The sequence below is a fragment of the Corvus hawaiiensis genome, chromosome 30, assembly GCF_020740725.1.
Source record: "Corvus hawaiiensis isolate bCorHaw1 chromosome 30, bCorHaw1.pri.cur, whole genome shotgun sequence".
Taxonomy (NCBI): domain Eukaryota; kingdom Metazoa; phylum Chordata; class Aves; order Passeriformes; family Corvidae; genus Corvus; species Corvus hawaiiensis.
Window position 1 is genome coordinate 15,243,238 of NC_063242.1, and position 16,649 is coordinate 15,259,886.

A 16,649-nucleotide genomic window follows, 5' to 3' on the forward strand; every position below is an offset into this window, starting at 1 on the left:
TAATGGGATAAAGAAACATATCTGAAACATAAAGAAGTAAAACAGTGCAGAAACTGAGCCATGAACCTTGGGAAGTACCCTAAGCAACCTTGCTTAGCAAAGCCTCAGACCTCAGCCAGCTGAGTTTTCTTCCTTCTAAGCCTTGGAAAAAATAATTTTATATAGTCAGCTGCTGTGTTGTTCACCTGCTCTCCATAATGTCTCAGAATGTGGCTGCACTGAATTTTTGATGCAGACAGAAAACTCATCAACAAATCTTAGAATCAGAGAACCATGATGACTTGGTGATTTTGTCCTAAAGAGTTGCCATATGGCCCAGTTTGGGTTTGGGGCTCATGCTAAGTGCTGTACACAAGGTGCACCTAAAAGAGATGTCTTTAAAGCCAATAAGGTGCAATGATGCCATGCTAGCAACACTTTATATATACCAGCCTGTATTTACAGCAGTGACACTGTTTTCTGACATCTTCCTCATCTTTTGCTCCACATTTATTGAAGCATAGTGGCACGTTCATTTTAGGGGGTCTGGCTTTACAAGACAAGACAGGTACTTACTACATGGATGTCCTAAAACTTTCACTTCATCAATAGCCACATATCCAGGGTGACCTGAAGTAACCACTTCAAAAACAACCTAAGAAGCAGAAAGAGAATTTCAGTTAGCAGCTTTGGAACACAGGGAATATAAAAATAGTCTGTTATGGAAAAATACATCAATTCTTTCAATATCTTAAGAACACCTGGAAAACAAAACACAATCATAAAACCCTCAATATGTGTTGTTCTTATCACTAAAATTAACCAGAACTTAAATTAAATTTTTCATGTTTACACCATTTTTGGAGATTTACAAGCAGGATCATATATAGCTCACAGCAGAAATAACCAAATCTCCCTATTATTTGGTCTGCCAAAGTAGCTATTTAATAAACACCTTAAGACTGGTATTTTATTTTCAATTCTTTGTCTTGCAGAATGAACTGCTTTTATTTTAAAAACTACAATTCTGTAGTATACAGAGATTTGCAGGGTATCAGACACAAACACACCTATTTTCAGGAATGTATTTTCCATGCTTTTAATCTTTCACCAAATGCAGTGAATTAAGTAAAGCAGATCCATTTGCCACGGTTTGTTTAATGGCTATAAATAGGTCACAAAATAAATGGACCGTTCTCGTCATTTGAATTGAGTACACTCTAAAGTAAACCTCTCCAAAGTTTGGCAGCCTTAGCTTTGAACATCCCAAGAATGTTCTTATGGAATAGGAGAAAATATGCCAGCAATGTTAGCAGGTACATTGCCAAACCAATGCTCAAGAAGTACACGCTAAAATCCAGGTTGTGATTTTTATTTTTGTTATTAATACTTCACTTTTGCTCAGGAAGTTAACTCTAATTGCTTCTTGTAACTGGTCTTAGGAAGCACCCTGAGGAAGACAAAGCTTAGAAATTATTCTTCACACATATGTTGTGCTTAACCTCGGAACAGATGCACACACTACGTACCATATCCCTCACTGAATGATACAAAATGCAAACATTTTATGAGGGTAACATACAGCTCCGTAATATATCACAGTTTCCTGATGTTGAATAAACACTGTCAGAACACTGATTCTGATTTTAAAACAAACCTTGAGGAAAGAAAAACCTTCATGCCCTTCTGCCTCTGCCTTCTCCCTTCTTTCTCATTGCTCTGCCTGTGGACACCAATCTGTTGTTCTCTCCCAGATTTGATCCTCCTAACCTCTGTCCATTTCTCCCTCCAGTCTCACTGGAGTAAAATTGCTGTAAATTTGGATTAACTTCACCTGGCTGAAAAGGAAAAAATTACTTTTCATTCTAGTTCTGCCTCCTGTCTACACCAAGTTTCAACCTACAGCGCCAGTGTCGCCACTACATGAACCATGCAGCCAGAAAAAAACCACACGGTGTCAAAGAGCGAAGTCCAAATGCTGCCAAAGAAATTTTTCAGAAACAAGTTCTGCAAGAAAAGGATTGCTCGGTCACAAGCCTCAGTCTGTGGCCTTCTAAATGCTAGATGGCACTCTACTGGCTCTTAAAGCTGATACTATTGATCCACAGCAACAGGCTAAACAGGGTATGGATTTGGCTCCCAGCATTTAGTAGAACATCCAGACAACACCATTCAAAATTGCATTCCTATAAAGAAGAAAATCTCCTGATGGAATTGGTCTTAACTATCTTGGGAAGCAGAAGTTCTTAAAAAAGAAAAAGAGCAAAGACTCAAAGAATAACTTGCATTCAGAGACCTGAAACAACTTTTCTAACCGTGATTATTACCCTCATCTTAACAGCCTTGAAATGGAAATAGAGAGGTGATGTGCACAAAGTAACCCTAAGTTTTAACAGCAGTGCAAGCCCCAAGAATGCAGCTCCTGTTTGCAGCCACTGACCTTTGAAAAAAGAACAAGCGTTTCTCTCTATCAACAAATGCGACAAAGTTGCTCATACTCCACTTGTATAACGATCTCTGGGGGAAAAAAAAATTATGCTGGTGCCTTTGAAAGAAGGCAGAGACTGCTCTGTTTCCTGAAGAGCTACCAAGCCTATTTCAAGCAGAGAACATCTGAAAGACCATAGGGTATGAGAACCATGGCATAGCCCCAGGAACCTGCAGTTAAGGCACAGATGTTGCAACACAGTAGTGGAGAACAGGGAGCAGACAACCAGGCCTCAGAAGTGACTGAGAAGTTTCCCAGGGAAATATGCTGCCACAAAGTAAGTCCCTGAGATAACTGAATCTAGGTATGGATGCAAAGACCTGCCTGTAAAAACACAGTGGGCTGGGGACAGTTACCTTTGTTTTCTGTATTCCCTAGTGGCTTTGAGTTTTCTCTGTTAAGAAGAAAAACACCCCAACAATTAACTTCCTGGGTTTTACTGAAACATAACTTTAAAAAAATCCCCAAAAACAACCCTCTCTTTCTTATGGAGCACTCAGCATAAGAAGAGCAGCACAAAGCCATCTGAAAGGCCTACATGATCCATGATCTCATCACTGCAGAGTAAAGTAGTTTTTTTCAACTACAAAGGTTCTCAACTTTCAGACACGCTAAATTCTATAAAATACCCTGAGGAACTGGCACATGCAGACCTGTGGGGCAGCCAGCCAAACCAGTCAGAAGTTTTCTGCTAAAAATGTTACTGCCAGATAACAAGGTGTAGTGGGTTCGGTTTTTAACCGGGCAGAAACACCAATTTAGTGTAGTGGTTTGGTCCAAAATACTCATTACTATTTACCTTCTGTGAGATAAGAATTAGGAGAAAAGCAAAGCAGGCACCAAACTTGAAAGAATATAAAGAAGTTTATTAACAGACCTAAAAGAGAGAAAAAAAAATAAAATCATACCACACCTTCAGAACTCTTCTCCTCCCCCCACCTTTCTCCCTTTGCCCAGTGACAATGTAAAAAGACAACCCTTGAGATGTTCAGTCTGTTTACCACTTCCATAATAGCCTTGTTTAGTCCATTTAGGGAAAGGAGTCTCTCTTGCCCATGATATGAAAACATTATCACAATGAGACAGCTGCCCGAGTTGGTTCTCTGCTTGCATGTGAGTCCCTTCCCTGACTTGCAGCTTTTCCCACAACTGCTTTCGAGGGTCCACTCTTGAGCTAATGGGGTACCATTTTAAGGTTGAGCCGTTCAGAAACAAAAGTTCTCTTCACCCATCTCTGGGAGCATTTCATCTCTAAGAACAGAGGCCCTGCTCCTTCCCTGGGAGCAAAGGGTCCTCCTCATCTTCATCTCTAGGACTATCTCTGGGAGCATCTCCAGGAACAGAGGTCTTCCCCTTTCCATGTGGAGTAAGAGTCCTCACCACTTCCATCTCTCCCTGTTCAAACTTCTCATGAAATTACAGCTGCTTCAGCATCTGCCTATCTCAGCGCAGGTGCTTTTGCTCTCAAGTACAAGTTGAACACTCCACCCCCCATGCCTTCATGAAATTACAACGGGATACTCTGATATATCATAGCTTCACAACAGAATTTCAGCTTTAAGCATCTCCTCTTTCTTCTCCCTCAGGTTTTCAGCTCATCACAGCACTAAAAGGGTTAATCTCACCCGGGCCTTGCAGCTGGAATGTTGCTTATCGTTGTTGGTCACATGATCTCTGCCGGACAGCAGTGCAGCTTCAGCTGAATCTTGGCTGCACTGGAGAGGGGGAGCTGAGCCGCTCCGGCTGCCCACAGCAGGGATGTGGGAGGGGTTCCATGGGTGGAACAGGGCCCATTGGCTCCAGGATGGCTGTGGCCTGGCCCGGCCTGGCCCAAGCAGGGCCTGGGCTGGGCCTGCTGGCCCCCACACGGGCCCCGCAGCCAACTGTCCCAGCACCGGCAACGAGAGAGCGCTCTGCCCGGGGTGTGTCTATTCTTAACTGTGGACCACAGAGGTGGTCACAATTTTAAGGGGCTTAAAGAATTGTCCATATTCAAACTGGCCAGCTGATAGGTTCTGTCAGGTCACAGAGGAAGCTGTAAGCACCCCTTTGCAAGATCACTTCCGAGACTATGCTTTGCCATGACACAAGGACTTAACTGTTTTTTAAAAATGCTGCATAAGAGTGTCTTTCCTAAAGACCTACCTGACTTCCAGCAAGATCAATAACGTGAGCTTTAGAAAAGAATACTTACTCAATACCTGAGTAGATCACAAAATAATTTCTGTAATTCATGACAGGGGAGCTTAGCTACAGTCTCTTGGAGAGGCTTTAAGTACCTCAGGATTGCAATCTACTCACAGACAAAAAACCTTGTAGATTCTAAACATAAACCCATTCCTTCAGTTCATAGGCAGAAACTACAGCCCTGAAATAACTGAATAAGAACTTCTAATGACAACAGCAAAGAAAAACTCAATGAATGATCTAAAATGCCTTGCTGTATCTCTAGACAAAATACCAAAATGCCATTACACAAAAAAGCCAGGCAGTGCATCAAGAAAATGCCAGTTGGACATACAACTGAATTACAATTATTGACATTAAAAACAGTATGTTCCAAAGAAAAGTATTACAAATTCAAATACTGTCAATTTAATCGTGCTTCCATTAAAATCAACAGCCAAACTGATACCAACTTTAATGACTGCAACTTTTTATCTCTTCTGACATGGAATATGCTATTTTTTGTAAATGGAAAGAGGCGCTAAAGCCAGTAGTGACATACCATTGTCAAAGAGAGATGCTGATACATGTATAAAAGAAAAAATACACACAAATACAGACTGGTCAGAATGGAATGACAGCAGACCTGAGGAGAAGGACTGGAGGGTGTTGCTGCATGAGAAGGTCAATATGACCCAGCCACATGCACTTGCAGCCCAGAAAGCCAGCTGCATCCTGGGCTGGATCAAAACAGGCACGGCCAATAGGTCAAGGCAAGTGATTTTCCCCCTCTACTCCATTCCAGTGAGACCCCACCTGGAGTATTGCATCCAGCTCTGGGGCGCCCAAGAAGGACATGAAACCTGTTGAAGGAAGTTCAGACAAGGGCCACGGAGATGATGAGAGAGCTGGAGCACATGTCCTATGAAGACAAGCTTAAATAGTTGGGATCATTCAGCCTAGAAAAGAGAAGGCTCCAGGGATCATAGAATCATGGAATGGTTTGGGCTGGAAATGACTTAAAGCTCATCTAGTTCCAACTCCTTTGTCATGGACAGGGACGCCTTCACTAGACCAGATTGTTCAGAGCTTCATTCAACTTGGTCTCATTATGGGACACCACATTACAGGTATACATATAACCATATATACATCCTGGAGATATTTCTACGGCCTTTCAGTACCTAAAAGGGACCTACAGGAGAGCTGGACTTTTCACAAGGGCTTGTAATGATACAACAAGGGGCGATGGTTTTAAACTGAGAGAAGGTAGATTTAGATTAGATGTTAGGAAGAAAATCTTTACTGCGAGGGTGGTGAAACACTGGCACAGGTTTCCTGAAGAAACTGAGCCCCATCCCTTGAAGTGTTCAAGGACAGCTTGAATGGGGCTTTGAGAAACCTGTTTTTATGGTAGGTGTGCAAGACATAGCAGGAGGTTGGAGCTAGATGATCTTTAAGGTCCCTTCCAACTCAAATCATTCTATGATTCTATGAACATGACAGTTCATTCCAAGTATAGTAATACAATCCCTCTTCTGTTCACAGGCTGTGAAATACTATCAACTGCTGTAAACAAATTCAATATTTTGTTTTATTTAAATTGATGAATGAAGATTACGGACTCAAGTATCTAACTAAGCATTTTTCCTTTTTAAATTAAAAAAGGAATTCGATCCTATGCATTACAGGTTTCTGAAAGCCCTGGTAAGAGAGCTACATGCTGTGAGAGAGAGACCTGAGTAACACTTCTGGTAGCCCATTTATTCACTGAAAAGCTTACAATAGGGATGTCAAGACTCTTCACAAATCTGGATCAATTTTCCTAGTAATTTCACTAGAAATAAAACCTAGAAACTCAATTCATATCCAGTTTTCTCCATCATTTCCCATTTGAAAAGTAGCTTGGCTTGTAAACATTAACTTTTTTTACTCCCACCTCCAAACTTTGCCTTTTCTCACAGCTGATGCAACACCTGCAGGCAATACAAAAGACTCCAGTCAAAACAGAGAAAACACTCCAGCAATGTCAGACTGGGCGGCCCTTGGATTTTTTGCCTATTATTCCGCCACCTTATCAGTCCGGAAACAACTGGTTAAAACACGGAATTCATTTGCTCAGGAAAAACTGCTGAACACTGCCCTGAGAGTTGTTTTACACCGTTCTCTCCGTCGCAGGCCTGCCAAACAGGAACCAGGGAAGCGGCTTAGCACTGCACTGTCCCTGATCCTCCCTGCTTCACTGAAGAGCAAAATTAGCTTTTCATTCCTGCCACTTCCCCTTGCTACATAGGAACAAAGAAAGGGAGTCTGCTCACCAACATAAATGCTTACCGCTGAAAATGTGCGACTCAAGATAACTCGTTTGTTCCAAAGAACAATAGAAATAAACAGGTTTTGTTGCCACACAACCTCACTCCATAATTCCTGCCTTTGTTGCTGTAAAATTACAACACTTTCAGTCAAAAGGTGGATTGTACCTAATATAAACACTGTCCTTCACACGACTTAAAAACAGCCCTTTGCAAAAACAAGAAAGAGAAAGGAGTATTAAGAAAGCTGCTTAAGCTCAGGCTACAGTCCTGCCCCCCTGCATCCCCAGTGAGCAGGCAGTGCTGCATCACACGCTGCACTCTCCTCTCTCCCTGCTCTGCTTTGCCACATGGAGCACCTTTCTTTGACTGTACTTTATAAAGCATTGGGAACAGTTTCTCTCCAAAAAAATGGCACTGACTTGTACCCTGTGGGTTGAATTCTTCTCCCCTTTCTGACTCATCCTACGGACTATCTGCCTTATCACCAGGCCACAACAGCAGCAACTGCTTTCTCATCAAAGCCATGTGAAGGGAGGTTCCTGACTCGGTCCTTCCCAGGCCCTGCAGAGGTCCATCACAGCTTATTGATGTGGGCTGCCTAAAATGTGTTCAGGCCTCCCTGGCTGGGAATTCGCTTCTTGCCATTTCCCTTCCCACCTCTCACTCCTGCACAGCTACCACCTGGCCCTCTCACGTGCACTCAAGCAGGTGAAACAACATTTTGGTGGTTGCCGCCAATCCGAGACCACAAAGGAACAAGCAAGCCAGACTGAAAACTGAACTCCTGACATTATGGCTTATTAAATCTTTGTCTTCTCTGTTTTTAAACCAGTTGCTGTCTTGTATTTCTCTACTGAAAGCCTAAATGTTTTTCTGGTTTAGGAGCAAGGGACAGGAAAAAGCAACAGAGCCTTGTGCACGTGACAAAAAATGCATGCCTCCTTACTTGTGACCATTTCTAGACTGTTTGGGTTTTTAAATTTAGGTACATGGTTTGCCCTGGTGCATCCTTCTCAAAATAGCTATCGCCAAAGCACATAAGTCAATGAAGAAGAGATATTTAAGATGCCTGACACAGGTTTGTGATTCAAAATGCAATATGCATTTCAAAGTTTCTTTGGAGTTCAAAGCACAGTTCAGGAACTGTGTGTGTGCAGTTGAATGCAACACACAAAACACACAAAAATGTGAGCCTAACTTTTATTGCACAAGAAGCTTAATGCTCTGTCCTAGACGAGGATTTAAGTACATTACATGAGACAAACTCCAAACAAAACATGTACAAAGCAGGTTATGAAAAAATGTATGTTTAAGTCTAGATTTTAAAAGTTAGGTTGGATCTACTGCTTCTTATTCCCTGAAGTCCTCATTTACAGGGGAAAGTGTCAGAATGGTAAAGGGTAAATCTCATCTCTGTGAAGTGATACCATGCAACTCCTTTGTGTCCTTACTAAAAAGGATCAGGAATTACTGCCAGGCTCTTACCCCATTTTCTCATTCCAGCTTCATAGGATTTTAGGTTTAAAGACAGTGCAGTGGTACAGACAGTTGTGTTACTCCACTGGAAGCTATTTTTAATCCTTTCAATTCCATTTCTGGATTTTAAATCTGCAGCATTTGTTGTTTTGTTTAATCAAGATTTGTTTCAGTTCACTGCTGCCATGACTGACTTCCAGCAAAGTACAAAGAAAATAATTCAAAATATAAAAACTGATAGGGGAATGGTGTGTGACTTGCAGTGGAGCTGTGCAAAATTGCTCGCTTGAAAGGTTAGAAGCAGGGAACACAAGCCACTTACCAGACTCAACTCTGTAGTAGCATTTTGCATATTGTAATGTTCCAAAATGGCAATACTTCTAAAATGAAAAATGTATTTTAAATCCTACTAATTGGTCTGAGAATCATTAACTAACCTAGGGGAAACAACCCTGAAATCACCAGATTTTACTCCTGCTAAAAAATCCAAATGAGAAAAAACATCCAAAAATTAAAGAAAATAAAAACGTACACAAAAAAAAACCCCTGTCACCCTCTCCTCACTAGGTGAGCAGCCTTTTCATGACTTGTATCTCAAAGCATCAATTTTAGAGCCTCTCAACTTATTGAGACTGATCCCAAGAATCTAAAAACAATCTTGCCACTAACCAGAAAAATCTGTGTAACATTCAATTCTCTTTTTCTGTGTACATTCTAATTCTACTCAAGTTAGGAGGAGGGTGAAGGTCTTAGGAATTATGTGAAGCTTAGTTTTGTTTGCAGGCTGTCTCCAAAGGCACGATAAACTCCTTGATGCTCTTGCTTAAGATGCACCAAGTAGACAGTAGCTCAGTAAAGCAAACAATTTCTCCCATGACCAATGTTAAAAAGAGGAAGGCAATGCTCCCTCAGGGGGGCACTCCTACAGCGGTTTTATAAAACAGAAATAAGACTAGTACCTGCAGAAATACACCAGCTACTTCAAAACAAATAGCTCAGAGACCAGGAGGCACAGCAGAAAAGAACAAGCTGTGCTGATTATCTTGGACTCTCAGAAGGTGTTTGGCATCTTGAAGCCATGTTACTGCAAGTACACTGTTATCGCTAACTGGACAGCAATGCAGACATAACCCAAAATCAATGGCAGATGTTAGGCCGCAGTACTTGGAAGATCATTAATTATGGAATTAACTACATCATTAATCATCAGAATACTTGACAATTTAGATAATCAGCAAGTAATCCACAGTTAGTGTTGTTACAGGCAGGTTATAATTGTGATTTGTGATATATATGTAGTACAGCTTACCTATGGTGTGAAACATATACAAATAACTACCTGGCAAAAAGAGAAGGGTACATTAAAAGAAATTAATTATTTTGTTCAGAGACTGTACTTCTAAAGAGTCGATTCTAAATAGAAACCCAACCTGAAAAGCATTAACAAGCTGGGGCAACTGATGCTACAATAATAAACTACTGTTAATTATTAAGTCTTTTGAACACTTTGCTTGTATGCATTCACAATACATGGTTCAAACCAACTTTAAAAGATGGATTAAAATTCACTCCATACTACATAATCTGATTTGTAGTCAGCTACCATTAGTGGGAGTTATTTTGCCTACATTTTTCAACAGCAAAACAGACACAGCACACTGTGTTTTTAAAAATATTGAATTGTATAAATTTTATAACTCTGAAATGTCATAGTATATAATTTGTCCTCAGAGTTCTTTGGTACATTTTGGTTTCATTTGCATTTTGTAGATGTTCTGCTAATGGAATGGAATTATAAAACATTCACAGATATGGATGGCTACATGGATTATGTGATTTAAAACACAACAAAGACAATCACACAATTACATTGTTTTGTCCCTTCACCTCTTAATGTCACGTCTTTTCTTGGAGATTACTCATAGGGAAACTACCAACTTTCATATAAGAAAAGTTAAAAAGGGCTCCGTCATTCCCTAAAAATCTTCTTAGTGGGCTTTTCTTAATTATGTTCAATAAGGTCAGACAAACTCAGAAAATCACTGGGAGGAAGTTTTGTGTATCTTGGAGGTTTTGTGAGGAACACATGCATTTGTGCCAAAGGATGTTGGAGTTTTGGACTCAAATGAATAGCAGCTTAGGAAACAGACTTGGTACTATGTTATTCACCCATCAGTGAGTCCTTTGTCTTCCCCACTATTCATGCAGTCACCTGAGCTGTCACCTAACTTGGAGCCATATTCTCAAAAGATCCACATATACCCTCTCTCGTCTTCCTGCCCTTCTCCCAGCTGCTTGCAGCTAACTTCCTGCCTTCCCCCACAACAAACTCTGTGAAGAAGAAAAATATGAGAACTGATGAAAAGAGTTCAGAAACAATGAAAAATTGCAAATGTCAGCACTCAAGTGAGGAAATTGCATCACAGATCTCTGAGAGGATGGAGGCAACCAAAAACGGAGACAATTAACCGTAAGCTCTTGAAATGGTGACAGCACTTCCTCGAGAATAAATGAGCTTATTTACAATAAGACCACTGAAGTTACAGTATTTTAACAGTGATTCCCTGCACCGCCATGGATATTAACATAGCATAAAATGTTTTGGCACATCAGCTAAATTGCAGTACCTGACTAGGTATTATTTCAGATTATATACAGCAAATACAAAGAAAATGACTTAGTGTACTCCACAGTGAAAGAAAGATTATGCAGAAATTTCAACATTTCCAGCAGCAAGGAGAGCACATAGAATCCATTACAGATAGGCTCAGGCATCTATTACACATCAGCTGATGTGTGGTAATCTGCTAAACTGCAGTACCCCATCCAAGTATGTAAGGGCTCACCTATGAATAACAGTGAACAGTCCAGATGGCAGGTCTTGAAGAGAAAGAGGATGGGAAAGGTTATCCTTCTGTTTTTATGGCCAAACACCCTTATTACTCAGACATCAGTTAGATGTATCATATTGTCAGGAATCTGACACAGATTATTATTAATTACATTAATAACATTTGAAACACTCAGAGGTTGCGTGTATTTTTATGAACATGTTAATTTACCTTAAAATTAATAGTCAGAGTCAAGGCTTCTTCTACTAAAATTGCCCTGTCCACATCAGCCTTTTGATTCAGAGCTAGAGCGAGACTTGTGAGACTTTGAAGCACAACCCTCTTCTTTATTGACTGCTGATTCCAGAGCAGTTCTGCTGCATAAAAACCAGACTCCTTTCAGAAGACAGGAAACTGGAAGCTTCTCTACTAATTCACTATACAGATGGGGACATTACAGACTTGGACAGAAGTGACACAGTCACACATTTACTCAGTATTCAGTACTCCTGAACCACCCACCACATTCACAAAACCTTCCAGTACATTCCACATTATAAACCACTGAGTTACATTCAATGTCAGCCACAAAATTGTCTGTGGGGTGCTCTATCCTCTTCTCCCACCATCCACTGAGGCTAACACCACAGGCTGGTCGTCATTATTTCAGTGAAAACAGAAAGGCTTTTTGGCAGCACTGAAAAGCGTTCTCAACACTAGTATCAAATTGGTAACCTGAGGTCTTGATGTAAGGTCAGAGAACCATTGGAGTGTCCTGAGTTGGAAAGGACACTTAAATATTATGGATATCAACTCCCTGCTCCTCACAGGAGTACCTAAAACCAAACCATATGACAGAGAGCATCACCTAGACACTCCTTGAACTCTGAGAGGCAACAAAATACACACTGCCCTTTCACCCTGACAGATGTATGACTAAACCGAGCTTGGACTTTGTGATCAGGATATAGCCTCATGCTCCAGAGAGTCAGGTAGCACACAGCTTCTCCCACATGCTGAAGTGAACCCCAGCTCTGCTAATAATGCCTGCCCCTCTAGAAAAGGCACCAGTATTACCTCATCGAGCCTGCAGACAATTATAAAAGATCCACATCATACAGTTTGCTGAGATGTCCGTAAGCCTACCCTGAATCCTTTCCAGGAAGCCCTGACAATGCAGTTGCAGCAATTCCTAGGAACCTCGGACAGAACACTGGATGCAAATGTGGACCCTTTGAATACCAGCTATCAAACCTAGGAACACACTAGCAGAGGCAAAAGGAAATGAATAAGTATGCTCTTTCGTGTCTGCAAGTATTGCATCCACTGCCAGGCATCCCACATTCCAAGAATAAAATGTTCCTGGCACTCCAAACTCATCTTTTGGAAAAGGACTTTCTGTTTCATTGTGGGTGAAACAATCACAGAAGAAAAGACTCCAGAAAGTTCTTCAGCATTTTCTTTTCCTTAGAAGAAAAAGGGCTCAAAAGGGACAAATTGAGTTCACTTGAGACGTCCTCACAGATCAGATGCTGCAGCCACAGAAAGGAGTCCACTGTAGCCTCCCAGAGTACCTGCAGTGGACATTGCCAAACCTATCATGAGAATATGATGGGGCAACAAATACCTGGCTACCTGAAACAGCAAATGCAGAAACAAGACTCTGCCACGCCTGACACTGGTAACTGGGGCGCTGCTGTTAGGGTGTTGCTTTCAAGAACAGCATGGTGGAAGAGCAACACTGTACCTCCTAGGGAGGTCTGCAGTCAAGGAACCCCCATCTTTGGGATGGCTTTTCTTCAGAAAGCTTCAAACCATAAGTATGGTAACAATATTCAGTACAGGGGAACAAATAAAATACAATTAAAACTTTCCAAACTTCACGTGAAGATGGAGGAGCTTCAATAACATCTCCATGCTACTGGTCTGCTCTTATTAAACTAAGTTACTTGTTTGTGGAGACATAGACTGTATTTTCACAGGAAGGAGAAAAAACATTGAACTACTATAGAACAGTAAGTAACTGTAAAATCTGTAAACCTTCCTACAGAAAAGCAGCACCCTAAGGGACTGTCCCCCTGAGTCTTTAGGATACAATCAGAATCCCATTCCTATGACAGCCACTATTATATTTATGTTTACTACTGGACAGAACAAACGGATATTGCATTCAGAGTAAAGACTTGAACTGAGGATTCAAAGATTCTAAAGCAACAAGTATTGCTAATCTAAATCAAACTTGAAGACTATACTGTAATAAAATCTATTGGCATTCAATTCCAGCATCCCTAATGAACTGAAAGAACGAGTGAATTTATTACAGAGAAATAGAGTTAATTGACTGAAATCAATAGCAAAATTTCTAGACTTTTTTCAACATAATTAGTTCACCCATATTTAGAGCATGTGTGCATTTCATACACTTCTATAAATATATGTAAACATATAAACACAGCCATATGTATGTAAAAACAAACATTTAGCATCACGTACAAAAATGTAATTAAGATGAAGATCAACTAGACATAGGGAAAAGTATTTTGATTTAAAGTTAAAATGATGATTAAGAACCAGATGGCTATTATGAGAAACAAAATTTCATAAAAAGTAAAACATACCTGATAAAAATTGGGCCAGAAAGTACTAATTGCCAGTTCTGCTCTGTTCCAAGTAGCAGTGATAGATGTGTTCCAGACTGGGTTACCAACAGGACCATCATTAACCTTCACATACACATTCAAAGTGCCAGGGCTAGCTCCACTCTTGCTTGAAACATAATAGTGAAAATCAATACAATGTGTATCATTTTCTTTCAGATGGGGCATCAGGAGGTGAGCTTTCTGTCCCGCAAATCTCCCAGATGTATTCACCAACATGAAAGAACCTGCAAAAACAAAGTGACTGATTCAATTTCTTCCTTTTTTTTCCTCTTCCTAATTTGGTAATATCTGTAACTAAAGCATAATTTAAAAAATGATATTAATTTAACCATTTTTCTTCTACTAACATAACAGTAATTTGTATTTGGAAGGTATTTCATCTCAAATTACTTTTTGCAAAATCTCAATATTCTTTCATAAAGCTAGTAAATAGTACAATCTTTATTCTACAGGTGGGGAAGGAAAGCAACAAAAAACCCTCGAACACTGAAGCAATCTGCACTGTGGTAAATCTACAGATGGTAGTACACAATCAGCTGTAGTTCTCAACTACCTGAGGGCTTCTAAAGTCAAAGTCTCTGCTGGGTTTGCCTGGCAAGGCTGTGGTCATGGGGGAGCTACAGGAGCGGCTTCTTGCGAGCAGCTTCCCCACATGTCCTACAGAGCCAGTGCCAGTCGGCTCCAGGACAGCCCCACTGCTGGCCAAGGCCAAGCTCATCAGTGACGGTGGTAGCACCTCTGGGATAATGTAATTTGAAAGGTGAGAAAAAAGAAACCTTCAGAACTGCAGCTGAAGAGAGGAGTGAGAATATGTGAGAGAAACAGCCCTGAAGACACCAAGCTCAGTGAAGGAAGTGGAGCAGGAGGTGGTCCAGGCATTGGAGGAGAGACCTCCTGCAGCCCGGGTGCAGACTATGGGGAGTCAGGCTGGTCCCTGCAGCCCATGGAGAGTGTGGATAGAGCAGAGATCCACCTGCAGCCCATGGAGGGCCCCGCACCAGATCAACTGGATGGCCAAAGGAGGTGGTGATTTTGTGGGAAGTCCGCACTGGAGCAGGACACTCCAACTGGCAGGACTTGTGAGCCGGTGTGGGACCCACGCTGCAGCAATCTGCGCCTGCAGGACTGCATCCCATGGTAAGAGACTCCATGCCAGAGCAGGAGAAGACTGTGAGGAGGAAGGAGTGGAAGAGACAATGTGTGATGAACCAGCCCACTTCCTGTCCCTCTGCACTGCTGGGAGGGAGGAGAGAGAGAAAATTCAGGAGTGAAGCTGAGACCAGGATGAAGGGGAGCGTACTTGGTGTCCAGCCAGGGTCAATCCACCACAAGAGCTGCAATGAAATTTAAGAGAATTTTGTGTGTTCAGATGGTTAGGTGCAGCATGGGATGCAGAAAGAGTATAAAACAGTCTCAATTCCTTAGCCTTCCTCTATATAATCACAAGTTACCTAACTTGACTAAGTGTGACAACTGTCTCCTCTCTTCAACAATCTGACAAAAGCATGAACAAACGAAAATACAAGTAAACCAGTAAGCCTTACAAGTAAAAAAAAAAGGTGGGGGTGAATTTTATACTATAGTCACAGCTTAAAAACAGCAAATTACAAGAAACGTAGAAGTATTCAAATAAAGTTACATTCAAACAACTCTCACATGAGCAGCTAGTCAATTTATACTCTATTTTTCAGTGCCTATTAATGTGTTTCATTGAAATGTACCTTCAAAATAATCATGTTGCAGAACTAAGGAATTTGAAAGACTGAACAGATGTTAGAAAAATACAACATGATTTCTGAGACATTCGTATTCTGGGCTGAACAAATGAAAAGGGAAGAATTCTATTAACAGACAACCTATGATATCATAGAAGGAAATAAAATTCAATATCCACTTTGAAAAGAAAACATGTCAATAAAATGCATGAGATAATTTAAACCCTGCATTTTTCATAAGTCCAGAAATGGATGTTATAGTTCCCTGCTACAAACGCATAGTTAAGTGTTCTCATAAAAATATAAGTACACATACTTGTCACACAGTTATTAGAAAAAATTTTTAATTTTTTTTTTCTTACTTTGATGGGTGACAATACTTTTTAATGAGATGCAAGTCATTTCTTGAAATGGAATGTTGGAGAACCTTTGTTCAGACTGCATCTTTATGTTAAATAGGTTTAACTATTCAATAACAGCAGTTTTGCAGTTGAATTTAAATTATTTATCAAGTGTAATTTCCTTTCTAGCCAAGTTCATAAAATTGACAAAAATGGAACTGACTTATAATACAAAGGAATATAAATATTTTACTTCCTAAAAGGCATTACTCTATATTTAATTCACAGTCTGTTACTATAACATATTGGGACAAATACTTATTCATTAGTAACATAAACAGAAGTCACTGAGTATGGTTTTTTTCTTAAAAAAGGCAGGAAAGAAACTAATATTCTTTCAATCAATCAGTACATGCTCTGCCGTTCAATTAATTTATTTACATTTAAAATATAAACCCCTTAAAATAAGTATAATTTGCTAAGTTACAAGAACAATACTTAAAGCATTCATGAATTCACTAAAAATTAACTGGCAAGCTTTTTTATATGGAAACTATCAATCAAACAAACTACAAAAAACCCCACAGCACACCTTCTGACAGGGGATGAATTCACCAGAATAGCTTATCATATACTGGGGCACATAAGAAATAAATAAAAAATAAAACTGAAACTATA

General features: G+C 40.4%; 1 protein-coding gene across 11 annotated transcripts in view; it reads right to left on the bottom strand.

The window, feature by feature from the left end:
* The window catches only part of PTPRM (protein tyrosine phosphatase receptor type M), a 460,837-nt gene that overhangs the window by 311,451 nt on the left and 132,737 nt on the right, over nt 1-16,649 (bottom strand). For all 11 annotated transcript variants that reach the window (XM_048289399.1, XM_048289394.1, XM_048289392.1 and 8 more), the window contains exons 3-4: nt 13,874-14,139; nt 556-634 (exon numbers count right to left, since the gene is read on the bottom strand). In XM_048289399.1, coding sequence (XP_048145356.1) covers nt 556-634; nt 13,874-14,139 — 345 coding nt within the window. The remainder of the gene's footprint in view (nt 1-555; nt 635-13,873; nt 14,140-16,649) is intronic.